This window comes from Crocuta crocuta, unplaced genomic scaffold (genome assembly GCF_008692635.1).
Source record: "Crocuta crocuta isolate KB4526 unplaced genomic scaffold, BGI_CrCroc_1.0 scaffold69, whole genome shotgun sequence".
NCBI classification, from domain to species: Eukaryota; Metazoa; Chordata; class Mammalia; order Carnivora; family Hyaenidae; genus Crocuta; species Crocuta crocuta.
The window spans coordinates 747,224-774,534 of NW_027551576.1; the positions used below are offsets into that span (position 1 = coordinate 747,224).

General features: G+C 37.6%; 1 protein-coding gene across 12 annotated transcripts in view; it reads left to right on the forward strand.

Annotated features, from left to right (window-relative positions):
- Positions 1-27,311, forward strand: part of SETD5 (SET domain containing 5) — an 83,933-nt gene that overhangs the window by 47,643 nt on the left and 8,979 nt on the right. For all 12 annotated transcript variants that reach the window (XM_077751529.1, XM_077751533.1, XM_077751534.1 and 9 more), the window contains 11 exons: positions 1,351-1,593; positions 2,120-2,268; positions 2,696-2,813; positions 3,538-3,647; positions 4,600-4,849; positions 5,227-5,310; positions 6,693-6,950; positions 7,619-7,939; positions 8,350-8,592; positions 13,789-13,918; positions 22,429-22,673. In XM_077751529.1, the coding sequence (XP_077607655.1) occupies positions 1,351-1,593; positions 2,120-2,268; positions 2,696-2,813; positions 3,538-3,647; positions 4,600-4,849; positions 5,227-5,310; positions 6,693-6,950; positions 7,619-7,939; positions 8,350-8,592; positions 13,789-13,918; positions 22,429-22,673 (2,151 nt within the window). The remainder of the gene's footprint in view (positions 1-1,350; positions 1,594-2,119; positions 2,269-2,695; positions 2,814-3,537; positions 3,648-4,599; positions 4,850-5,226; positions 5,311-6,692; positions 6,951-7,618; positions 7,940-8,349; positions 8,593-13,788; positions 13,919-22,428; positions 22,674-27,311) is intronic.

Below are 27,311 nucleotides of genomic sequence, written 5' to 3' on the forward strand. Positions count from 1 at the left end.
AACCTGGGAATACTGTTTGGGACCCCATAATCCCCAGTCTGATAAACACCCTTACATCTCAAGTTTTGTAGTTTTCTTTTGCTTAGCTGCTCCTGATACTTCAAGCAGGTGATACTGTGTTCTCAGTGTGTTGGCCGTAGGTGTTTCTTAGATTCCTTTGTTTATTGTTCATTCTTTTGGACTGTGGTGAGAAGGGTAGAAAAATGAAAGTGTTAATTTTTTTTTCATTTCCGTGTTCCTTGGGGAAAGGATGATAGACAACAGGCAATCAAAAACAGTGACACAAAAGTGAAAGAAAGCAATTGTTAAAATAGGTATAAATGTTTTCTGTCATTCATGGAAAGTATTTTTAGTTTTCTTATTCCTGTAATTGTAACGTTAGTTTGGACATGGATTTGCAAGTAGCTTTGGTATTATGGAATCTTTTCCTTCTAGTCATCACTGGTATGACATCATCACTATCAGTTATTTGTTTTGTTTTCTGAGGACACTTTAACACCATGGAGGAGAACATGTGTCAGACTTAAGCTGTGTCTCTGTGTCTCAAATGCAAAAACTGTTTAGGACAGTGTTGTTGACATAATAATTCTTTTTGAGAATTATCACCATAGTGAGCAGTGGTTTTCCTAGAGAAGTATAGCAAAGTACCTCTCAGCATTTTCTGTACTCCATCTACCCACTTCCTTGCCCCCACCTCACTTCTTCAGACTGCAGCTGTTGCAACTGTCAGAAATAGAGTGCTAGAAGGATGCACTCCAAAATGATAACTTTGTCTCTGGGAGGCGAGATTATGGGTTATTTATTTGGGTCACATGTATTTTTAGACTTAATATGTATTTAATTGTATAATGAAAATAATGAGTCACAAAAAAGAAAAAAAAACCATTCTCTTGGAGCGTAGTGAAATACTAGTTTAGGCTGGTACACTAACACAGATGTTCAATTAAGTATGGAAATTTAAACAGTGTGATCTTTTCAGGTATCTCTGTTGTTTGTTTTTATGAAGATTTGTTGTGAACTTGATTTCATTCTTCTGATAGAAACAAAATTTATTTCTATGATTTAAAAATGGTCATAAAATCACAGTGATGTGATGGAACTATGATCCATATTAATTCCTCACTTTATAAATGAGGAAACTTCTTGTCTAAGAAGTTGTTCAAGGCCTCACATCTCACTGGTAACAAAACTGTGATAGAAGCCAGATCCCCTGACTCCCAGGCCATTGATTGCTCTTTTATGCCACACCACCTGCCAAGTGAAAACTAATTTTCTCTGGAAATACAGCCTGTTTTTCCCCCATTTTTATGCATGGGTTCTCCTAACCTACCTGACCTTTGTTCTCTACAGAATTCTCCTTCTGAAGCACAGAATTTAGATGAGAATACAACTGAGGGATGGGAAAATCGGATAAGACTATGGACTGATCAGTATGAAGAAGCTTTCACTAATCAGTACAGTGCAGATGTACAGAACGCCCTTGAACAACATCTACATTCTAGCAAGGAATTTGTGGGCAAACCTGCTATTTTAGACACTATTAATAAGACTGAATTGGCCTGTAACAATACAGTTATTGGTTCCCAAATGCAGGTAAGGATCAAAAGGTAAAAGACTCTCTATAAGTAAGTAGTTGAGACTTTCTGAACCCAGAGAGAGGGCCTATAATGGGATTACCATTTCTTTGAAATGTATAAGCTAATAACAAATTAGCCAGCTGAGGAGCATCTTGAACTAAAAGCAAGTTGAGGTGACTAGAAACTGTCTGGATACATATTTTTAAAGTATTAATTAAAGATAGATAAATTAAGATCGGAAATTGTATACAACCTCAGTAGGGGATTTTAAGATTAATAATAGACATAGAGCCACTAAAATCTTAACTGTGTATTTTTCTTTGATCTTTTCTTGCTTTTTGTGAGGGAGGCGGTGACTGGTTTATTGGGTGGAGCCTGTTTCCTAGAAGCTTTTATCATTCAAAATTTTCTGATTATTGAGCTAAATTGCATACAGATAAAACCTGAAAATATTGGTGCCTTTTCCTCATTTAGGAAATATTTCAGTTGTCTACCATGATGCTGATGCTGTTGTCTAATGTTAATACTCTGGTTTTACTCAGCTACAGTTGGGAAGAGTCACTCGTGTTCAAAAGCACCGGAAGATCCTGAGGGCTGCAAGAGATTTGGCTTTGGACACTCTTATAATAGAGTATCGAGGGAAAGTCATGTTACGACAACAATTTGAGGTCAATGGGCATTTCTTCAAAAAGTAAGAACATCATTCACTGAGCAGTAAGGGCTAAAGTGGGCCTGGCAGAGTGGTATGGCTGTAAAAAAAAAAAAAAAAAGAAAGAAAAGAAGAAGAAATATCCTGGTTGATAGAACGCTCTTGGGGAAAAGATTAGAACTCAGATAAGCTCAAGTCCGTCTGCTATTTGAAAAAAAAAAAAAGTGCAAATAAATCTACAAATTGTTTAATGTATAAAGTGGTAATGACACTTTTGCAAGCCAAGCATTTCTTGCTTTGTGCTTGTTCTGTAATCAAAAGCAGACGAGCATGTGATGTTTTTCAAGTTTAGGAATTGCAAAGGACTGCTGCTGCTTCTGTCAGCATATGCTTCATATCTGAAGTAAAGTCATGGGGTGGCCTTTTTATTTGTGTTGAGAATTACAGGAATTTCACTTATATCCCTTAGACCATACCCCTTTGTGCTCTTCTACTCAAAATTCAATGGTGTAGAGATGTGTGTGGATGCACGTACTTTCGGTAATGATGCTCGGTTCATCAGAAGATCATGTACACCGAATGCAGAGGTAAGATTTCTATAGCAACTTCTCTTTGAATGGAACCACCAAACGACAAGTCTCCTGAAGATGCAGTCTGAAAACTTCACCCAGATTAATTTAAGGTCTGTAGATAATCATTATGATCTGTTATCATAAGAGACAAAAAACAAAAGTAATGATGCTTTCATTCTATCTAACAGGATGGGGGCAAGCAGGGGATTTTCTTAAAGGAGGCAGGAATGGGAAAAAGCAAGTTAACTTTTGCTAAAGAGAAATTTCCTATTAAAGAAATTATTATATGATAGAAAATGTCATTAGGCTCAAACTAAGCTATGTGTTTGCACTTTTTTAGATTTTAGGTGATACTGTTGTAAAAGATGCTAGACATTTCTAGAATTTATTACTTGAAGCATAATCAGTTCAACTACATCAAATGCAGCAAGAAAATCCACAGAGCTTTTCTTACAGGTTAAGGAATTTTAATTCTCTGATGCAACTGACAACAGCTTTAAGTGGAGAGCAGAGATCTTACCCTCATTACTAACATCTCGGGTTTTCTGTATTTCAAAGAGTATTATAAATTTTCAAACAATTACTGTGTAATAGTTTCATATGAAATGATGGAGTAAAGTAATAGACTACCATAACTCTTAAGCGGAGAGATACTGTTTTGGCAAAAGGTTTTTTTCTCTCTTATGGAGAGTTTCTGGTCTTTATGGTAAATTGTAAACCATAATCCATGTTCACACAGGTGCGACACATGATTGCAGATGGGATGATTCACTTATGTATCTATGCAGTGTCTGCCATCACCAAGGATGCTGAGGTCACGATAGCATTTGATTATGAGTACAGTAACTGGTAAGACCTCCAAAACCTTTCCTAAATGAATGATCTTGTCTTAACATATTACATGTTAAGCTCTTTTATTGGTCTGCTTTTTTTCCTTGTCATTTCCCCTTTTTTTTAACCTAATCTTTCCATGAGAAATGCATTTTTTTTGTCTGAAAATTGTAGAGGGAAAGACAGAGTTAGGGTTGGGTTTTTTTGGTTTTTTTTTTTTTTCCTAGAGATACAGATACATAGTATGACAGTGTTTACTGGTCTCCTAACCAAAAGTGTTTTGTCTTTGTCTCTATAGCAAGAACAGTAAAAGGGTAGGTATGAGATACTCCTAGAAATTACAGTAGCATCTGTTGTTATGCACACAGCACTTGTGCCAGGATTCATATAGAGTGAAAATTTTAAACTTCACCCCGTCCATTCAAACTGTGTAGTCTATCTGAATGAGACAAAGCAGAAAAACTAAGATGACAAGTAACGGATAAATATGTGATGGATTTTGTAAAATTGATGCTTTGTCTCTCTTGATCCTTTTAGACCGAAAAGGTTATGTGGTAAATTGATGTTCAACACAGATATGAGAGGAAAAGTTATTAGGAATAAGTAGGGAATCATTAGGATAAAAGTGAGGACGTGGTGAAGGTAGGCACAAAAGAAGTATAGCCTCTTTAGACACTATTAATGATTCACCACCCACTAAGTAGCATGAAAACATTTGGGAGAATTGAACTTAGTGGAGACTTGTTTTCATTTCCACTGACCACATGTAGAGGAAGAGTTGGGGGTTATAGAGCAAATGAGTACCAAATATTGAGAAGTATTCATAGGATTCTAATCTGTCTGTTTAACTTATTCAAAAATAATACTAGAGGAAATTCCTGTAGTGTTATTCCAAGAGAATGAATGGAACAGTATGACTGGTTTTTCAAGGGTACTAAGACAAGCACTCTTGGTTGTTTCTTTGGAGCAGTAATTATAAAGTGGACTGTGCATGTCACAAGGGGAACCGGAATTGCCCTATACAGAAAAGGAATCCCAATGCTGCAGAACCACCACTCCCACCTCCTCCAAGCTTACCCACCATAGGAGCAGAGACAAGACGTAGAAAAGCACGACGGAAAGAGCTAGAGATGGAGCAGCAGAATGAGGCTCCAGAAGAGGATAACAATCAGCAGCCAGAACAAGTTCCTGAGAAAGTAACTGTGTCCAGTGACCATGAGGTAATCTTCCCCTGGTCAGAGGATGTTGCTATGGTATTGATTCTATTCAAATAAAGAGGATCCCAGGTTGTCATATGTTGTTATAGGTAGGAAGTCCATAATAACACTTAATGCCCTTCCTATCAAGGTGCATGTGCATTCATTCATTGTCTTTCTCTCTTTTTTTTTTTAATAATGTCAAGAACATCCTTTCAGCTGCCTTCCATGTTTCAAGTCCAGAGAATGGTGCTTATCATTTGCATTTACCATGTAGTCTCCTATGAATAACACTATATAAAGTATTAGAAATGTTTCTAGAGGATTTTAAGCTACCAGAAAAAAAAGATTGCTTTTTCTTAGACTCAAGAGTTCAGCTGAATATCACCTCTGTTTTAAAGGAAATAGACAATCCAGAAGAAAAAGCAGAAGAGGAGAAAGAAGAGGTTACAGATGACCAGGAGAACCCAGCTCATAGCAGAAGGGTGGGTACTTTCTAAAGTCCTTTTGTTCCTGCTACCCACAGCATGTGAACCCCTTGTCTTCTGAGTTTGTATCATCTTTTTCTTTGACAAAGGTAGTATATCATCACTTGTACTTATAATTTGGGCTATTTTTTATAAAAGAGATTTCTTTATGATTTATTTTTATCTCACAGACACACATAGTAGTTGTCTAGTGATTATTATCTGATGATGGTCTTCAGAGGTTTCTTACTAACAGTGTGGTTTCCAAAGAACTGCCTGGTTGGAATGAAATATGTATGTTGGGGCTTCTTGTTATGTAATTGGGTGAGGTTTTTTTAAATTTTGTTTTTCGGGTGTGTGTGTGTGTGTGTGTGTGTATGTTTATTTTTGGGGGGGGTGGAGGGAGGGACAGAGAGTAGAGAATCGGAAGCAGGCCCTGCGCTATCAGTGCAGAGCCCAATGTGAGGCTTGATCTCAGGAACCAGGAGACCTGAGCTGAAATCAAGAGTCAGTTACTTAATGGACTGAGGCACCCAGGCGCCCCTGGAATTGTGTGAGTTTTGACATAAAAATAAAACTTTTGGTCACATGGATTCAAAAATTCTACTCTGTTTCTGGAGCCAGCCATGTTTTGTTCTGGTCCTGGGAAGTTAAAGAAAATCTACCTTGTTGTTTGAATTCTGAAAATCATGAGAAAAATTGGTTTTGATGACATTTTTTTCTTTCTTTCATTCTTTCTTTTTTTAAGTTTACTTATTTATTTTGAGAGAGTGCATGAGCAGGAGAGGAACAGAGGGGGCGCGGGGAGGGGGGGGTGTGGGGAGAATCCCAAGCAGGCTCCACGCTGTTGGCACAGAGCCCAAGGTAGGGCTCGATCCCATGAACTATGATATGACCTGAGCCAAAATCAAGAGTCGAACACTTAACTGACCAAGCCACCCAGGCACCCTGACAATTTTGTTTTCTATTATAAAGTGTAGCAGTAACTGGAGATTTCGAAAAGTTTAGATTTCACTTTTCCTACAACTCTTTCCAACATTTAAAAACAATTTTTTTAGGGGTAACTGGGTGGCTTAGTCAGTTGAGTGTCCGACTCTTGATTTCAGCTAAGGTCATGATCCCAGGGTTGTGAGGCCCCACATCAGGCCTCACGCAGAACATGGAGCCTGCTTAGGCTGCTTTCTCTTTCCCTCTGCCTCTCTACCCTGCTTGCTCAGTATCTCTCTAAAATTAATTTTTTTTAATTTTATTTTTTGTTTTACTTATACTCTCTAAGATATATGTATCATTTTACTGGCAAATGTCTTTAAATGTCTATGAATTTCCACTAATAACATTTCTAGAAAAATATCCCTGCCTTTTATTGAAGCTTCTTCTATGTTAATGCTATTTCTTTCTAGACCCGGGAAGACAGGAAGGTCGAGGCCATCATGCATGCTTTTGAAAACTTAGAGAAAAGAAAGAAGCGGCGCGATCAGCCCTTAGAACAAAGCAACTCTGACATAGAGATTACTACCACCACCTCAGAGAACCCTGTGGGAGAAGAGGCAAAACCTGAATCCACTGAACCTGAAGTTAGCAACCCTGCTCCAAACATGGCCATCCCAAGCACCCCACAGAGTGTTGGAGTGAATACCCGGAGGTCTTCCCAAGCAGGGGTAAGAGAGGGAAAGACTCTAGGCCTTAGACATTCTTGCTTTTGCTAATGACCACTACCTATCTTTTGGAATAGTTAAAATCCACATTTTCAGCTTTGCCTCGTATTATAATAAAAGTCATTTTCATCAGCTGATTTATGGGAATCAGGGAAACTATTTGAATGATTAGACACTTTCAGGCTAGAATGTAACTTCATACTGTTTCTACCAGATAAAACTGTTGGTGGTGAGTTCATAAAAATCATTTCATTTCTCTTTTGGTTCTTCTGTATAGCACAGGCACCTGACCTTTCATAGGATTCACAGGATAAACGCATCTTTTCGTTCCCTACCCTGGCCATGAATACTAAGCCTTAAGCCAAACCTCAGTACGCAGGAAAGAAACAAAGGAAGGAATTACCTTTCCCGCTAAGAACCCTAAATTAGGTAGCTACCTTCAGCCGACTTTTGACCTATTTTATAAATACTTACTATAAAGAAATAGGCATCTACCTACAGCCTCTTTGGCTGACTTATGTAAGTTTTTTTAAGGATTATGTTTGACATTTAGCATTTCTACTCACTTTTTTTTACCACTAAATATTTAGAATGCTTCAAGTGAATAGAAGGTTGGATAGAATGTTTGCTGATAAGTTTCTGGTAAGCATTTCACTCTGCTGTTGTCACAGGATGTTGCTCCAGAAAAGCCAGTCCCCAAGCCACCTCCAGCAAAGCCTTCTAGGCCCCGACCGAAGAGTCGCATTTCTCGGTACCGGACCAGTTCAGCCCAAAGACTAAAGCGTCAGAAGCAGGCCATTGCACAACAGGCAGAGTTGTCACAAGCTGCCTTGGAAGAGGGCGGAAATAACAGTTCTGTGACTCCTACTGAAGCTGGAAATACAGACAGTTCAGGAGAAAATAGGCAATTAATAGGGTCTGACCCAACTGTAGTATCAGTTACTGGATCCCATGTCAACCGTGCTGCACCTAAATACCCCAAAACCAAAAAGGTAAGTCACAAGTCTTCAAAAGTCTAGTCTGGCAAGAGCTGTGTCTTTAGTAAAGTGAGAGGACTTATAATGTCCAGAAAACAAATGAATCATCCAAGTATTATTAGATTGAAAGTTTTAGATAAAAAGTTTTGTTTGAGGCAGCAAGCTGAAACCATCCTACCTTTCTTTTGTTCCCTTAACTTTTAGGCAGAGCTTAAATTGCTGATAGCTGGAATTATTCTTCCCTTAATGATCATGCAAAAGGTGAAGGAAGATACCTTGCATTCTGAATGGCCAGTTCATATTTTCTGCAGCTGCTCTATCTACCTCTGTCCTATTTCTAGCTGGAGTTTGTCTTTGTGACCTGCACTGCTGCTTCTGGCTTTTACATCTCCAGCACCTACTAATGATCTCTTTTTTTACCTTAGTATCTAGTTACAGAATGGTTGAATGACAAAGCCGAGAAGCAAGAATGCCCTGTTGAATGCCCTTTACGCATCACCACGGACCCAACTGTACTGGCAACAACCCTGAACATGTTACCCGGTCTTATCCATTCCCCATTAATTTGCACCACCCCCAAACACTACATTCGCTTTGGCTCACCCTTTATCCCTGAGAGACGTCGAAGGCCCCTTCTGCCTGATGGCACCTTCAGCTCCTGTAAAAAGGTATGTCTGTGTTTATGTGGGCTTTTTTTTTTTTAAACCTAGAATGCCTATAATTGTGGCATATCTAACCTACTTTCTAGACAGCCACTCTCTGCCCATGTGAGTTTTTAATGAGTTAGTTTTTCAGCCATGAATAGTGATGCATCAAGAGTCAGTAGGACTAAAATGGGATATATACTGCATTTTTGGTGCTCAATTTCTGAAGAGTCACTGTTGTGTTTTCCAAGAGCCCTTGAAGTTACTGAGTTGAGAGCACACAGCAGTTGATGACCGGGTAGGGAGGGATGTTCTGTGTGTGCTCTTGTGGTATTGGTTAACGTGTCCATTTGTGATCACTGTGTGAGATTGGGCCCCAGATACTCTAGAGCACTATTGCACAAGTAAAAAATGATCAAATTGTGTGTTGAATTTATTTAATTACTGTTATTATTTGAGTGAGAGTAGAGGAAGTCCTGTTATAATTGGCATAATTCCTGTTCTTTGATCAAATAACAAACAAGTTGGACTGTTTATTCCCTAGTAAATATGCAACCTACTATAAATTTTCTTTATCTCTATCTCTCTCTCTCTCTTTCTTGCCCCCATTCCCCACTGTCTCTCTAGTTACATATTATTTTTGGATCTATGGCAGTAGTGTTTGATGGTTGTTTTTGGAATGCTCTTTCAGAATTCCCAGAAGCCCTGCATATTTTCCAAAGGTGTCTCTTGAGAATAGATCGCTCCCTCAGACCTATAATGACGTTTTTGTGTTTCTAGAAGTTTAGGACACCCTTTCATTTGGTCTTCCTTTGAGGTAGAGTCTGTTCCCTGGAACACCCTTTTCTCTTATCCTCAGATCTGGATTCAGGCTGCCTTCCTCAGTGTCTGCCATTGCCCTCCTCCACTGGCATCACGTACATGAGGATGCTGCATGTAGATTATTTGATGTGATGAAGTCTCCAACTCCAGGCAGGTCTTCCCTGACTCCTCCAAACTTAAAGCTTTTCTCTTTCCCCTAAGAGCAGAAGTTATTTCTTGGGGGTGGGGGGCATGAAAGATGAGATAAAGTGGTGTGGGATATGGAGGGGAGGAGGGCAACAGGGTTCTGTGCACAAAGGAAGGGCACTACCACTGATTGGGTAGTATACACTGAAGGAAGTCTTCCTAATTGCACATCTTACCTAAGAATTTGAGTCACCTAATGGTTTATTTAAATAAACTTAACAAGTAGAATAACCCGTAAGGAAAAATTTGACCATGAGATCTTTGCTAAAAGGGAGGCTTTGTAGATAACACAATCACATGAATAACTTCCAGGTGTCAAGAATAAAAACAGTGACATCTTTCTTAAGGGAAAGGAAAGACTAGAAATTTGCCTAAGTGATAAGGACGGTTGGGTCTCTGGGGATGCATTTTTATACCAAGTCACTTCCCTTGGATCTCAGAGATCATGGGGGGAGGGGGGGATTGCTTACATTTAATGAGCATCATGATTAACCTCATTCTATAATAATTGGAGAGTTGTGTTAATTCTAGTATGGCATGCAAAACTAATCTTCCTGTTAAATTTAGTTCAGTCCCTCATGAAGAGTAACTGCTCAAAATATTAACTACATTTTTAGAATGCAATTAAGCAATTAGAGAAGGTCTAACAATTAGATATTGTCTTTAGTTTGGAGGAGCAAGTCAGGTGATGACTTAATATCTATGAGAGAGAAGGTTTTTCCTTTTTTTCTTTCTTTGGCTGGACATAATATACTAGACTTCTGAGGATGTTAATTGTTGAAGCATCTTATCAGAGCCAGACAGTAGTATCTCCTGTTTTGGTCCTTTGAGAAGGATAGACAGATAACCACTTAACCACAGATTAATAATGAAGTCTGAATTCTAAATAGTATAGACAGGCCTCTTGAAATGTTGCCTTAATCATTCTGAAGCAGTCAGTCTTGCTTTTCCAATTAGCAGTGTCCTGTAAAAACCAAAAAAACATGTAGGAATATGATTTCAAATCAGATAAAAATCCATTTCTTAGAACTCTTTTTATCTCGTTATGGTTTAGGACTCGTATCTGTGGCTCATCTTTGTTTCTCCACTGGCAGCAGATAAAAATTCCATTCCCCTCATGTCCATGTTATATTCTCCAGATGTGTCTGACTCTCCTTAGTCTTGTTTTCTGCAGGTTCTGCTCAGGCACTTTTATCTATACACACGTATCAGTCTTCAGGAAGAGTTCAGACTGTGTACGCTTAGTTATCTGGTAAAATTATCTTTCTTAAATTGGGTCTTTAAAGTTTTTTAAGTTTAGATCTGGATTGAGTTGAAGTCATAGCCTTAATATTTACTGTTAACTTGAAGATTATATTACAAAATAAAAATGTCGCTTTTTGAAGGGCAAAATTAATGAAATTGGATCTTTTATCTAGAAATTGAACTCAGCTTTATCCTAGGTGAGGATGGAAAAGAGTTATTTTTAGATTGGCTAGAAAAGGACACTTAGGTGTCCTTAGGTCCTTAGGACACATAGGTCCTAGTGTAGGACCTATGAAGATCTGCATTATTCAACAAAATTGTGATAAATTTCTGAAATTCTCAGAGAAGAGTATAAGTTAAACAAATGAGAAAAACCATCCTCCGTGGGATTAGTTGGAACAGAGTGTATTGCTGACAGGCCTACTGTTCTTACCTGATTAAAGGACATAAAAGCCTCAAATTAAAAATCATGTACAGTTGCATGTGTATGTTTTGCATCCAGATTCTTAGAATGTTTGACAGAACATTTTTGATGTCCTTGGAATTTTTAAACTATATTGAATCGTAGTTCTTAAAAAGCACACTATGGCATATCTTTTATTGGGTGTTCACATATTTTAAAATGGAAGCATTGATTTTATGAATAGCTAATCAGCCTTCAGTAGTGTCCTTCCTTGTTCTTTATAAATCTTCTCTAAACTTAACCTTGTAAATATGAGTGGGGTGTGGGAGATTTGGTCTTCCAGATTTCTTAGAAAACCGTCCTAACTGAAAATGAAAACTTTACTTTGCATTGGTATTTTATTGTATACCCTGGAGGGTTATTAATCTGTGTCTCCATACATAGCACTGAAATACAGTTGAACAAGTCTTCACTAAATATCTGTGCCTAGTAATGTGCTGCAAGCTTTCTTCACATGTATTCTCTCACTTAGCTTTCAAGACAACCTGTGAAGTTGGGATTATTGGCCTTGATTTATAGATTCAGAAACTGGCTTAGATGGGTTGCCCAGAGTTAGGCAGCTAGTAAGAGGCATGGCCAAATTTTAGTTCAGATCTTTTGAACTCCAAAACCCAAATTACTTCCTTGCTCTTTCCCCATAGTAATGAGACTTTTTAAAACATTTCTTTCACCTATCTCTGAGCTTCTAAAACTTTTATAGAGAGTCTTAGGGAAGGTTGAAGTCTTCTTTTTACCTATTAACTAGCTAGAACTGAGGGGCTGAGGGTATCTAAAATTAATTTGTTATTATAGAACTTTGTTAGTTACAAATATTCACATTCTTTTTTTTTTTTTTTTATCAGCTCTAATATTGTATAGACATACAGTAGGACCAGGAGGAATGGGTTTGGACAGGTTTGCTGTATTTGACCTTATAGCTAACCATAGCAGCATCTGATTCCTTAGAATGCCCCTGTCCTGGTTTTATTTTCCATTTTTGTAGTCATCAGATCCAGAATGTAAATTATTTTATGGGTGCGTCTACTTGACACTGGAAATAAAAGAAATTATCTTCTCTTGGAGGAAAGCACAGTGACCCCAAGTGAGTCCTGTCATCTGCTCTGAAAAGAAAAACTTGTACTAAAGGTATCTGTAACAAAGGATTTTTCACTCATTTTGTCCTCTGGGCCTGATTTTCCCCATCTATACAATGAGTGCTTTGGACAAGGTAACCTCTAAGGTCTCTTCTAAGTTGTAAGGCGCTATGGTTCTGACAGACAGTTCATCTTTACATCAGTATTCTGTGTATAAGAGAGTTCATTCTTGGTCTTGTTTTGGCTTTTCAGAGACCTGGTCATATCATAAAATGTTGATGCGATTCATTTGACTGTTCAGATCTCTTTTTTATATGCTTATTCGCTCTTAACTGCCTGTGTTTACAGTTTTAGTTTTGCTTTCACTTGGTAGACCACAAAGCCATTTATTTACACAACGTAAAATTTTTCTTGGTAAAATATTCTTTGTCTTATTTCCTAAGTTTCTAAGAGGGTAAATCTATTTTCCCTCTTTGGTGAAGAGAATATTTACTTACCTGTAATACTTGTTCTCTAAAGGTGTAAAATTATAATCACCTTTGCTCTTCCTATTTGGGGGAGGGTCTAATTCAGAAATTGATGTTTATCAAAATTCGATCTGTCTTATGTCAGGGCAGGAGAGCCACAGAGTGGTGAGCAACCTACAACTGTGTATCTTAAGAGAACACAATTACAGGTAAGAAATTTTCTCTCTTCCCCAGGATGAATAATCTTATTATCCTAATCTTAGGAGGCTCACTTTTCTGACCTAAATTTATACCATCATTTTAGATTCCAGTATTCACTACAAAAAATGTGACTGATTAGAGATCTCTTTTTGACTTTTTCCCCTTTTTGATTTCTGCAGAAGTTCATTTGTTCTGGTGATTTGCATTATTCTTCCTTAAGTTAACCAAAGTACTTGATAGGGGAAAAAAATAAACCTCACAGGTTATTCCGTCTAAGAGTAGACCTTTTGGGAGTAATTTGTATCTGTACCAAAGAGCTGTTTATTCTCATCCAAAGTCTTCCTGTGAATCTTTTCTGTTACCTCTTCAGATGTCCCCAGCACAGGGTAGACAACTCTTAAGAGATCTTTTATCTTCTTTCTAGGCACTTATTTTATGTGGTTTTATCCTATATGATCAGAGTCTCTCTTAAATGAAAGCTAAGTTGGATAGTAATCATTTTTTATTGGTTTGGGGTTTTTGATGGGATCTCATTATATGTAATCCAGATTTTCTCAGTTTTGCCCTGTAGAAGGATTGATGGGGCAGTGTTCTAATATGCTGATACGCAGACAAAAAATACTTGACTCTGGAATTGAATGAGTGTGTTGGACTGCGTCTCTCCCCAGTTGATGTGGAATGATCTGGCTAATGTATTTAAAATAGCTTTACTAAATAGTTTTAAATGATTATTGATAACTCCCTGGTTCTTTTTTCATTATAGCGCTGGATAAAGCAAGCCTTGGAAGAAGGGATGACTCAAACATCATCTGTACCCCAAGAGACTAGAACTCAGCACCTATACCAAAGTAACGAGAATAGTAACTCTTCTAGTATCTGCAAAGACAATGCAGGTACGTGTCTCAAACCTTCCTGGATACATAAGCAGTAGTTAACTCCGGTCCATATAAAAAATTTCATTTTGAGTACTTGAAAAATCTTATACAAAAAAAGCATTGTTGTCTAAATAGTTACTTTACATCTGTCTTTACAGAGGAGGAGAGAGAGCTCAAGTCAGGGAACAGTTTCCCACGCCGACAGAAGGAACTAGACAGTGTACAGATAACAGCAGAGATGGTTATAAAAAGGTTAGATACATTTAAAGTAGTAAGTTTAGGAAATCTATATCCATATTTGTAAGAGGAGAAATAATAAAGATGTGGGACATGTTCAGGAAAGAATAAAAATTACAGATGATTGAGTTGAGAGGGGCTTGGTTGAAGGAGATGAATGAAGTAAATGAGAAATTGTTACAACTTTATTGTTTTCAAAAGGGCTTGCACAATTTGTGTAAAATTTTCAAGGAGACATGGCTTTGAATCCAGTATTAAGTCCTTATGAGTTTTTAAATTAGAAGGTCTTAAAAAATCATCAGGTTTATGGGTTTTCACAGGAACTCTTGCAGGGTAATTCTAATTGAATTGCAAATGAAAGCACTGGTGCCTGAACTTGGGATACTAACTTATTTTGAGACAATCTTTACCAAAGTTTCTTCCACCAGTTTCAGCCCAATTGAAAAGTTTCTTTAAGTTTATCTCTAAGTCAAAATTTTTTGAATATTACGTAATTTAAAACATACCAAAATGAATTAGATGATAAAAGTCATGTCAGACTACAACTAATGTGATGTAATATTTCAGATTTTCATAGAAACTGTTTCTATTCATTGATTTGCTGAGTAAATATGAACTTAAATAGATTTGTACTAGTAGCATCTGCTTTATGTTAAAATTCTACATAATAGTATAGTTGGGGAAAAGTAGCCTACTAAAAAGATATTTTTTGAAATTATTAACTTAGTTAATTGTTCTCTCTAGATTGGGTTATACTTTACAAGTTTTCACATGTACAACCCCAGGATAATAAAATCCCAGTGTAAAACATCTGGAAGATAAATGATACTATGTTCTTAAAGTATTTTACTCTTCTTCTACATCAGAGATTAGGAAGATTTACTCAAACCAGATTAATACAAAGAAATGCTGAGGGGCACCTGGGTGTCTCAGTTGGTTAAGCATCCGACTTTGGCTCAAGTCATGATATTGTGGTTTGTGCGTTCAGGCCCTGTGCTGGGTCTGTCCTAACCGGTTACTCAGAACCTGGAGCCTGCTTCAGATCCTGTGTCTCCCTCTCTCTCTGCCCTTCCCCTGCTCACACTATATCTCTTTCTCTCTCAAAAATAAATAAATTAAAAAAAAATTTTTTTAATGCTGATACTAGGTTTCCATCAATACTATCAATTTATTGGCAGCTTTTACAGTACAGTGAAAGTATAAATTAAATCTTCTATCTAGTGTACGTACGTATGCATATTTGTGTGTGTCTGTTTGTGTTGGAAAAGTGACATTGTATATCAGCCTGTGTCCTGACTAGCAAAGACTCCTAGGCAGTGTCTTTGTTACTCCATGCCCTGGTTGGAATGGAATTAGAACTGTTAGTCACCAACCTTCATTGAATTTTTGCCCTCACCTTTAGCAGTGAGAAACATTCAAAGGACCCACCGTGCCCTTGAGGAGCAATATAACCAAAAGGAGAATTTTTAATTAAAACTAAATAATAGTCAAATGAACGATTTGGTATATTGCTGCAAGTTCATGTAAATCCTAAGGGATTGTTTTGTTTTGTTTAGTTTTGTTTTGTTTTGAAGACCATGAAGATGTTAAGAAACAGAAATAGACTGGTGTAGTAGAAAGAATTCAGTTGAATTTGAGAACCAGCTCTACCCTTTACCTCATGTTGGGCAAGTTACTAAGTATCTCTGAGCCTCCTCTATAAGATGGGAATAGTAATACCTGCTTTCCAAAGGTTATGTGAGATTAATAAATTAAATATTCTGTGCAGTGTTTAGTGTGGTATCATACCGATAATAAGAATTATTACTAACATTATTCTACACAAAATGCTGTTTCTTGTTGAGTATTTATTTATGGAGTATTTACAGAAATTAGTCAGATAGGAAGATACATCAAAGAATCTAAAGTTGTATAGAAATAAAAAATAAAACTACTCTTCAGGAAGGAGAGGGCATAAATGTTCATTGTTTGTAAATGATGTGACTATGTACCTTAGGAAACTCTAACCAGTGGAAAAACCTAGAATTGAATTCAGTAAGATCACTGGATAGAAGGTACCTACGCAAAAATTAATAGCATTTATGTACTAAGAAAATGAATGAAGAAACTTTTTCATTCTCAAACTTAACAAAACTAAGAACCTGCCTAGGAATAACCATATTGGAACATGTAGAGTAAACCATTACTGAGAAGTATATTTAATGTCTTCAGGAAGTGAAGATAAAGCCTATATTCCTTCATGGAGAAGAAAAAATTTGAAGAAGAGTAATGACAATGAAGTGTCTTCCCTAGAAGTACAAAACTAGTTTCTAATGTGAAGCTGGAAGCTAGTAATTAAATTAGTACAATGCTGGTGCCTGAACGAAGGGTGTATGTGTATGCGTGTGTGTGTGTGTATGGAATAGCAAGTCTTAAGTAAATGAAATATTTGGTAAATTATTCAGGAATTTTTACTTACCTGGATTATTGAGAAGAATGAGATCTTTGCCAAACCAAATTCTAGGCACATTCAAGTATTTTTTGTAAAGATCAAAATTGTATAAAGTTTCTGGATCTGTATTATCACTGAGTTAATAGAGGACAAATTTATTGAGAGAAAGGATTTGCAATAAAAATGATAGGAGAAGGGCACCAGGGTGGCTCAGTCACCTGAGCATCTGACTTCGACTCAGGTCATGATCTTGTGGTTCATGAGTTCAGGCCCCACGTCGGCTGTGCTCCTCTTAGCGCAGAGCCCACTTCTGATCATGACATGGCAGAGAGTAGTATCCCTACTGGCAGTTTGGTAAAGTTTAGCATATGCACAAAAATACTTCCTGCGGGGCACCTGGCTGGGTCACTCGGTGGAGCATGCATCTCTTGATCTTGGGGTCAGGAGTTCCAGCCCCATATTGGGGGCAGAGATGACTTAAACATAAAAAAAAAAAAAAAAAAAAAAAAAAATAGGAGGGGGCTTCAGTGGCTCAGTCGGTTAAGCGACTCTTGATTTCAGCTCAGGTCATGATCTCACGGTTTCATAAGTTTGAGCCCCAGATCAGGCTCTGTGCTCACAGTACAAAACTGCTTGGGATTCTGTGTCTCCCTCTCTCTCTGCCCCTTCCCCATTCAACTCTCTTCTCTCAAAATAAACTTAAAAACAAAAAAAAACAAAAAACTAATACTCCTTGACCTACTAGTTGTTCTTCTAGGTATCTGTTCTACAGAAATAAACATAGACCCAAATTTTTATACAAAGTACTAGTCATAGAACTATTAATAACTGCAAAAATATAGAGGATAAAAACAAGTTGGATTTTGAGCAGTAAAGGAGTGGTAGAATTTGTTTATTTGCTATGTGCACATACTTTTGGTAGAAACGCTATACGGTATTATTAAATTTTTCACCCTTGAATCATTTTATCAAACTAAAAAAAAACAGCATCTTAATATTTTTGTGAATTAGATTTCAATGATCTGAATTTTCAATCCGTAAGAATATCAAAAGGGGAGACTGAGTGGCTAAGTCAGTGAGCATTCGACTCTTGATTTCAGCTCAGGTCATATTCTCAGGGTTTTGGGAACAAGCCCTGCATCGGACTCCATGCTGAGTGTGTAGCTTGCTTGTGATTCTTTATCTCTGCCCCTTTACTCCCTCTCCCCCCCCTCCCCCCCCGAAAAAAAAGAAAGGGTGTCTGGCTGACTCAATTAAGCTTCTGACTTTGGCTCAGGTCATGAGCGCCATGTCAGGCTGTCTAATGACACGTTGGAGGCTGGAGCCTGCTTCTGATTCTGTGTCTCCCTCTCTCTCTCTGCCCCTCCCCCACTTGCATTCTCTCTTTCTCTCAAGAATAAGTAAACTTTTTTTAAAAAATAAAAGTATATTAAGACCAACTGAAATTTCTACTAGGGATATAAAGATGGTTCAGTATTTGGAAAATTATTCATATAATTAATTTATTAGCAGGCCAAATGGAAGAGGGGGAGTAATAGCACAGTAAATATAAATTTAATGATAAATCAAATAAAATACCTGTGAATTTTTTACATATATCTGAAAAATTGTTGCCAGTTATGCATCATGTAAGAACTATTTACATTAAATCTTAAAATACATTATCAAGTACACCAAAACCAATACAACACTATGTACTAAATTATACTTCAGTTAAAAAATAATACATTTTTAAGTGGGTTATCCAGTTATTCCACTTACCATTATTATTTAATAGTGTCTAGAATTATTAGCCAACATAATTACCAAAAACAAAAAAATCTATGAGGTAAAAGTGTGGGTAAAGAGGATGTGTGTGTTACCATTGTGTGCAAATAATATGCTTTATCTCCCTAGAAAAGCCAAGTGAGGTAACGGAAACACAGGCAGAGATCAGTAAGGTAGCTGGGTACAAAAGTATGTAAACATTTCTTATAGGTTTAGAATAACATGTAGATGATAACATAAAAAGAGACGTGTAATGCACCCTTGTAGCAAAAAAATAGAGACACTGGAGAGTAACACTAATTAGAAATGTGACAGATCTATATGCAGAGGGATAAATGAAGGCAGGAGTAGCTAAAAGATGGTGTCATGGCGCTGAGTGAGAATTCTTCTGTAGTTACTCATGAATTTAATATAATAATACCAATCAGAATTCTGGCTTTTTGCTAGGGCGAGATTGGGGGAGGAGTAGTGTTACCATGGTGAATGATTTCAACAGTTCACTGACAGGAACAGGTATGCTAGAATAGCCAAAGTATTTTGGAGAGCTAGAGTAGGATAACTTAAATTGCCCAAGGAGTTTTACTGGAAGAGATGTCAGCATTGATGCCATTTAGACAGCAGGTATACAGAACTAAACTAAACTGAGGGGCACCTGTGTGGCTCAGTCAGTTAAGCATCTGACTTTGGCTCAGGTCATAATCTCACTGTTGTGGGGAGTTCAACCCCACATTGGGCTCTCTGCTATCAGCACAGAACCTGCTTCAACTCCTGTCTCCTTCTCTCTCTGTCCTTTCCCCACTCACCTGCACGCTCGCTCGCTCGCTCGCTCTCTCTCTCTCTCCCAAAAAAAAAAAAAAAAACTTTAAAAAAAAATTTAAAAGAAAAGAACTTGGGCGCCTGGGTAGCTCAGTCAGTTAAGCATCTGACTTCAGCTCAGGTCATGATCTCAGGATGTTCATTCGAGCCCTGCATCCACGGCTGTGCTGACAGCTCAGAGCCTGGGCCTGCCTTGTATTCTGTGTCTCCCTCTCTCTCTCTGCCCCACCCGGCTCGCTCACTCACTCGCTCTCTCGCTCTCAAAAATAAATAAACTTTAAAATTTTTTTTTAAAAAGAACTAAACCCTGTTTATATAAAAATCTAATAAGATAAATGTCATTTCAAATCAGTGGAGAAATTAGAATTTTATAACTATTAAAGATTTTGGAAGAATGCTGTTTGACATGTGAGAAGGAAAGATAATCACTTCCTTCTACTGAAGTATGTTTTATTTGAATTAAATTTAAAAATTAAGTATGGAGATGAAGGGAAAATAGGCCAGTATTTTTAGTCTTGAGGTAGTGGGTAGCAAGGACGTTCATGATGTCAGAGGCAGAAAGTAAAGGAAATGATGTATACATTTGACTAAATAAAAACGTAGCACATTGTAGAGCCAAAAAAGACTGTTAATAAATTAAAAGGCAGATAGCAAACTGGAAAAATACGACATTTTTTTTTTTACAAAGGATCAACATTCTTAATTAAAAAGTCCTTAGAAATGAAGAACAAGGGGCATCTTCGGTGGCTTAGTCAGTTGAGCACTTGTTTTTGGCCCAAGTCATGCTCTCACAGTTTGTGAGTAAGCCCCGCATCAAGCTCACTGCTGTCAGCTCTGAGCCCACTTGGGATCCTCTTCCCCCCTGCCCCACTCATTCTCTCTCTCTCCTAAATAAGAAAATAATAAATTTTAAAAGTAAATAATTGAAGAACAAGGTCAACAGCCTATAGAAAGCAGGATATAGGACATGAGTAGACAGTTCACACTAGAATAAATATAAAGCTCTTGAGCCTGTGGAAGGATGCTTTTGATTTAACAATCCTGCATCTAGCCATTCGCCCTAAAAAATTACAGGTGCAGAAATATCTAAGAGATTATTGGTCACTGAGGCATATTTATAATATTAAAAAAGTGCAAGTACTTAACAGTTAATTTTGATGATATGAATGCCATATAGCCATTAAAAACTGAATTGTAGATTTCTGTTGTCATGGAAAGATTTTTATCGTATGTTTCTGAGTGAGTACTGCTATGTAGACAGGAATTAATAAGGCCATGCCAAGAAAAAGATCTAGATGAACATGCACCAGGGTATTAGTGCATTCTTTTATAAGTGTGATTTCAATTTATGTGTGTGTTTAAATGTGTGGGTGTTTGTTTATATAATTTTGTGAATTATTTAAGATAAAAACTATACATGATGGATAAGTTTAACCATGTAAAATTTGAAAGCTGTGTATGTATGGCAAAAAGAAAAATGAAACTTGACAAACATTATAAATATAGTGTTATTGGAAGGAAAAAACCAACCACTGGCAGATATCAGGTCTATTTTGTTGAATATGATACCATAATAACTCAATTTTATGTGAAGGGCCTGTAAGTTGATTTGGAAGGGAAGGGGTTCAGCTGTACTTTCTAGAGTGAGCTTCATTACTTATATAATTCCCTTTAGTAGTAAATATTGGACCTAGCAGTATATGAGTCTTTTTATAGCAGTCTTTTAAAAGATTCACTGTTTGACTCTTGAAGTACATTAAAAAGTGTTCTGAACATGTCATGAATCACGTTTGTTTGTTTTTTTATACCTAGGCACTTTTCAAAGGAGAAAAATAAGAAAGAAAACTTACAGTTTCTGGAACACAAGAAAAATACGAATATACTTCCAATCTAGGAAAATAAAACATTTTCACATATCAGAAAGGAAAAAAAGCATCTCCAGTATTTTTTGCATTTATTTTTCCTTCTCCATTTCCACATCTGTTACCCTAGTTCAGTACCTCATAACTCTGTCAACCTCTCCATTAACTCCAAACAAACAGTTTCCCAGTGTCCAGTCTCATCCTCACCATTGCTGCCAGAGTAATTTTCCTGAAGCATAGCTCTGATCGTGACCTACTGTCCCAAAACTTGTCCTTGAAGGTCTGGGATAAATGCTACTCCTTCCACTAAGTCACGGGGATATAATACAACCTAATCATTTAAGAATGTAAATGGAACTAAATTTCCTAGTCTTTATCTCTCTGCACATCAAATTCCTCATCTTTAAAATGGGAGTGGTGATCAAAGTGCTAGATTTAGGGCTATTCAAGTTAAACGTTAGAATTCACATAAAGCACATAGTATATATAGTACCTGGTGTATAATCGCTTAAAAGCATAATTATTTTTTACAAACACCTAGCAGTATGATCATCTCTGTCAAGATTCTTAAACTGATATTAAACATGTTTTAAGTATGTTTTCTCATCCTCACAAATTTGTAAATCCTTTTAAATAGAATATATGATGAGTTACCCTCACATACTTAATTCAGTGGTTTCCACATAGTAGGTTTTAAGTAAATAAATATTTTTTAATTGTAAATAAAAACAAAGATTTTTTTCCTCTGAGAAAGTTGGATAGGTGCTTTGACCCTCGTGGTCATTAAAATATATACTGTAGAAGATCCAAGAAATACAGGAAGTATAGGGTATTCTAGTCAAAAAAAGTACCAGGCTCGTTTTCGAAAATGATTGGGAGAAGTTTTTGTAAAAATCATTTCCTACTTTGAAGCACTCTAAGACTACAGGCTAGATATATATATAGGTCAGGCCTAATCATGTGTAACTCTTTTCCTGCTAAAGCAGAACATTATAGAAAGATCTGCTGAAAATGGCAAAAATACACAAGAGAAGATAAAAGGAGCATGGAGTTAACATTCTAGAAGCTTGAGCTGGTGTCATGGCATTTAAGTAGAGGGTGATTTTAACAGTGACATCAATTTGAGATTTTTGGAAACAATGTAAGAAAATTAAAGTTTAAACTTTCCACTGGAAGAGATTAAATTTGCTCTAGGGATCAGTCATTAGATTCATCTCGTGGGGAGAGAATTTTGAGAATTACTTTAACTGTGGCAATTAAAAAGTTCTTTGGGCTTTTGGTTTGATTGCAGGAGATAACAGTGGGATGAGGCAGAAGAGTTAAGAGCCATTGTGGGCTAGAGATTAATGGCTTTACTACAGAGCCTCCCTTTAAGCTGTGGTTACAATCTCTCATCCAAGTTTTGTATTTCACAGACTTGTTGAGCCCACTAAAGAAATGGAAGTCTCGCTATCTGATGGAGCAGAATGTCACCAAGTTACTGCGGCCTCTTTCTCCAGTCACACCACCCCCTCCCAATCCAGGCTCAAAGAGCCCCCAGCTGACCACACCTGGCCCATCTCACCCAGAAGAGGAGTGTCGAAATGGATACAGCCTCATGTTCTCACCAATCACGTCTCTTACTACTGCTAGTCGCTGCAATACTCCTCTGCAGTTTGAGGTGATTTGGGTTTGGTTGTTGGGAGTGCTGAATTTGAAAATTATCATTTGCCCCTCCTCATTTCAAGTATAATATTCCAAATGTATCTTGACCGTGTTCCTGCCAGTCTTGGCAAGAAAACAGAAAACCTCAGGGTCAGTGTGACCTGTTACCTGGTAGCCTCTCATCTTGGCAGTCCTCATACTTCTCTCAAAAGGAATAGGTGTACTGTGGATGACATTCATCTGTTTTTGCATGTAATCCATCAGTCTCTGTAATGCAGGTAGTAAGCATGCTACATCTCCATCTTTGTCTTTGCTCTCTTCTTTGGTTAAAATAGGTGTCTAGCTACCTAATAACCACCAATGATATCAGCCTGAGAGCCCAGATTATACTGATTGATTGTCTTTCTTTTTAGGCCTTTAAATCAATGAATTGTCTTTCCCTGTTTTGTATTCTTGTTGTGACCTCAGTGAACAGAGATGTGAAAAGCTTTGAGATATGGTTTGTGGCAAATGAGTTTTTTCCCTACTCCAGGTTACTTTCCCTTCTTGTTACACTGTGTTAGGAATGAAAAGTAGAAAGAGGCTAACAACATACATTTATTTGTAAGAGACCGATTTATTACATTCACCCTCCAGATTAAGTTAGAAATGTATTATCTTAGCTGTTTGAAAAAGTTAATTGTGAATCAGTTCATGTTCAAGTGTGGGTGACAGCAGGTTTACTGAACAGAAAGTATCCTTGTGTATTAAAAAACTTCATCTATTGAATGTTGCTTTCATTTGAAATTAACAGACACTGTCTCTTCCTTCTTCTTAGAAAAAACTGTTCTGAACACTAAACACTCAGCTCTGCCCCTAGCTTGTAACTTCTCCACATGTGTTCTTTGGTGAAGGTGAATGCTCTAACCAATCCCTTCCTCCCTTTTCAGCCTTTATGAGAGCATGGAGATTAAAAATACTTGGACTTTTGAATAGCTAACTCAGAAAGAGGTAGCCAGCAACCTTGAAAGCAGGAAAGCAGGAGGAAACTATGTTCCATACCTGAACTAGACTGTATTACTTTGGGAGCAGACCTCTTTGGTAGGGGTGGGAGAGTGGGGAGGGAGGGTGAACCTTCCTGGTTACATTTGATTTCTAGAGAAGGTACTCTACCAAATTTCCTGTGGCATTCTTTTCTGCCGTACATTAAAGCAGCTGATTCAGGCCTTACTAACTTTACTTGGTCTAACTGTGATTGACTTTTCAATTAGCAAATTGAGTTTGATAGTAAAATTTCATAGGATGTTCACCTTGGAGGGCAGCAAATTATAGGATAGAATTTCATACTTTATCAGTGCAGGTTTTATTATAATTAAAAGGTGAAAATTACAGAAATTAGAAGTACATTGCCTTCCAGGACAGTTAAATTTAACACTCAGAACATTTCCTAATCCCTTGTAGTATTTTGGATAACTGAAACAATATGGAAGTGTAAGGTGTTTTTATTTTATTTTTTAAAAAAATCGAAAATCAAAGATTGTTTTTACTCAGGGCGCCTGGGTGGCTCAGTCAGTTCAGCATCGGACTCATGATTTCAGCCCAGGTCATGATCTCACAGTTGGTGAGATGAAGCCCCACATCAGGCTCTGTGCTGGCAGCACGGAATCTGCTTGGGATTCTCTCTCCCCCCTCTCTCTACCCCTCCCCCACTTGCACTCTCGCATGCTCTCTCTATATCAAAATAAAATAAATTTATTTTTAAAAAGTCCAGTGCCTCTTTTCACTGTTTTTAATCTTGTGATTTAACTAAGGAAATTTAGCCTTTCTTGTCAGGAAAACAAACTTAACAATCCTGACCATTCTTATTACCATTCTAACTGTCATGGTCTTCCCTGTATTCTAGTATAGGAAGTCTTATTTCCATCCAAGACTGTGGCACAGAAATACCAAAAAGGTGTCACAGATAAAGAGCAGCTTGGTTGGGGAAGAATATTTTTGAAAGGAAAAATAAAAATAATTCCAGTGAGAAATGTCTCCAGTGCTAAGGGAAGGAGTTTAGGAAACATGTATAAGAGGAGTACAAGATCATGAGGGAGGGAGAACCTTTAAGGAAAAGAAGTAAAAGCAACTTTGGCAGGATAAACTTAATTAGCCGCCCCCCCCACCCCGCCCCCCATTCCACCAGCCCCTCCTTTTTCTTCCTGGCATGGTATCCACCTCACACACACTGCCCAGCCCACCAAATAAAATTAACAGCTTCATTTTGCCTCCCATGGTATAGGTCTGTCCCCCAGGTCATAGTTGTTCAATCTACAGCATTAGGAGCCTTTCCCTTCCCTTACCCCTGGCACTCTGAATCGTTGCCACAACTACCACCATCATTCTCTTCACATTTTACCATTCACATCTCCCATCAGAGTTCACTGTCCAGTTTCTGTTTGATATGGGAGTGCTGCCTCAGGTGAAAGCTCTCAGGGGAACCCTGTTTAGGATGTAGGAACTTGAAATCTACAAGTTCTGTTTTTTTATTCCCCATCTGTTGCCAAAAGTACAAGGGATTTTTATATCATTGGTGGGGGTGTTCAGATCAAATTAGATTATGCCAAGAACCATCTATCCTATGAGCTAAATTGCATTCTATCTCCTGTAACTCATTCAAGAAGAGCTAGCCATCTCCCTAACCCTCTCAGCCCAGTATGCTAAGCAGTTTCCCTGGACAGTGGTGGACAAGGATGAACCACACAGAAGTATGAAGAAATGTGACTTTCATAAAGGGGTGTGGGATAAAGGAAAAAGTTCCCTGAGGCATAATAAGTGGTAGGGTGCCCATCAGTAATAAATACTATAGGTTGCACAACCCTAATCAAACGTAGAACAGAATTTCAAATGAAATTGTAGTGTACAGTTTCACCAGTCTAAATTTCTTCTGTTACCTACTTAAGATGTTTACTTCTAGCATGAAACATTATAACCAACTTAAATGCTTTCAAAGATTCCAGGGAGCATTTTCAACCAGTCATTCTGTTTATTGCAATGAATTCTACAGTTAAACATTTCCCCTGTGCATTCTTTTCCCTCCCCCTGCCCCCGGCAAAAAGTTGTGGCTAACTATCTATGCTTGCTTTTACTTTATTTTTTTCTTTGTTTTGTTTTGCTTCTTAACTTCGAGTAGATGAATAACAAGATGCTTTTCCCTCCTCTAGAACATATCCTCCCCTGAGAGTTCCCCTGCGAATAGGCCCGAGTCCCTGTCACCCGAGGTAGTTATCACACCATCTCAATCACACTTGGAGGCTGAGAGTGAGTGTGCATGAGTGTGTGGGAGGGCTGGGGGGGATCCGAGTGAATGGGGTGATAGGCTAAAGGGCGACCAGCCAGTCGCTATAAGTTGAGAATGAATCTTCCATGTGTGACTGATCACTCAGAATTTTCAATGTAGATGGAGGAAAATGAAGGGGTGTGTGTGTGTGTGTGGTGGGGTTTGCTCTTGTTTGGGGGAGGGGTGACTGGAGAGTTCTTTTAAAGAATAGAATCTAGAAGTCAAGTTTAAAGCAAGCTGAAGGTATGGTACGAGCCTTGGTAAAGAAAGTAACAAGTAAGGTGTGTTTGTTAAATAAGGAAAGTTGAAATCAAAAGTTGGTAGGAGCTATCTTTTGATATTAATTATCTTGGGCTCATAAAGGAGCAATTTATACTGGAAAAGTTAGACAGTGATTTATGTCTTATTCCAGGATTAATCTTAACAGCTCTGTTTAACTGGATGTTTTGGGCTTGGGTTGATAGAGTGAGCAGCTTCTTTCGAAAGAGAGTCCTGCCTCCCTGCTTTCTACATTTTCTTTATAGCTCCTTATTGGATATACTAGGAAACTAAGTCAGCCCATGGCTTCTGTGACACAGGCCTGCCTTCTTTAGTAGTTGAAATGTGGTTGCCATACAAGCGGTATCTCAGGATATCCAGTTGAGTGCTTTTCTCAAACCCTACTGCCATGGAGATGTTAAATTCAGGTTTTAGTGCTGGAGTTTTGGGGAGTTTTTTTGTTTTTTTGTTTTTTTAACTAAGATTTGGACAACTGTACGAATTATTAGCTCTGTGAATCTACACGGAGCCATTTTCCTCTTGAAGAGATAACTGTAGTCTCTCATAACCTTTCAGAATCTAACTTTTACCTCTGCCCCTTTCCAGTTAATTTTTTTTTTTTTTAATTTAGTGGTAGTTAATAAAATTCTGAATCAGGATATTAAAGATCAATGTGAAACTGAAAATGGTTGTATTCTAGTGTCCTAGAGGTTTTCTGGATGTTTTTTACACTGTCTTGTGAGGAAATCCTGGTGTGACATTTGAATGTCTGGTACCATTCTTTCTCTAGAGAGTTAGTAATAAGTTGACCTAGTGGTTTCCAGTGTTGGGAGGTAATGATAACCAAATAGTACATACGGTTTATTTTTGATAAAATTCAGTATTTTGGATGACCTGCAGTGGTGGGCATTAGTGATCTTGTGGTATGTGGACATACATTAGAGGATAAAGAATTGAGTGGCCAGAAAGTTTTATGAGAAACACACATACTTAATAGTGAAAGTGAGCAAAGAACTGGTTGGTTGATGTCTTTAACTTTATTGAACCAGTAACTTAAATCCTTGACTTCCTGTCTACTTAACTACTTTCTTTCCCTTT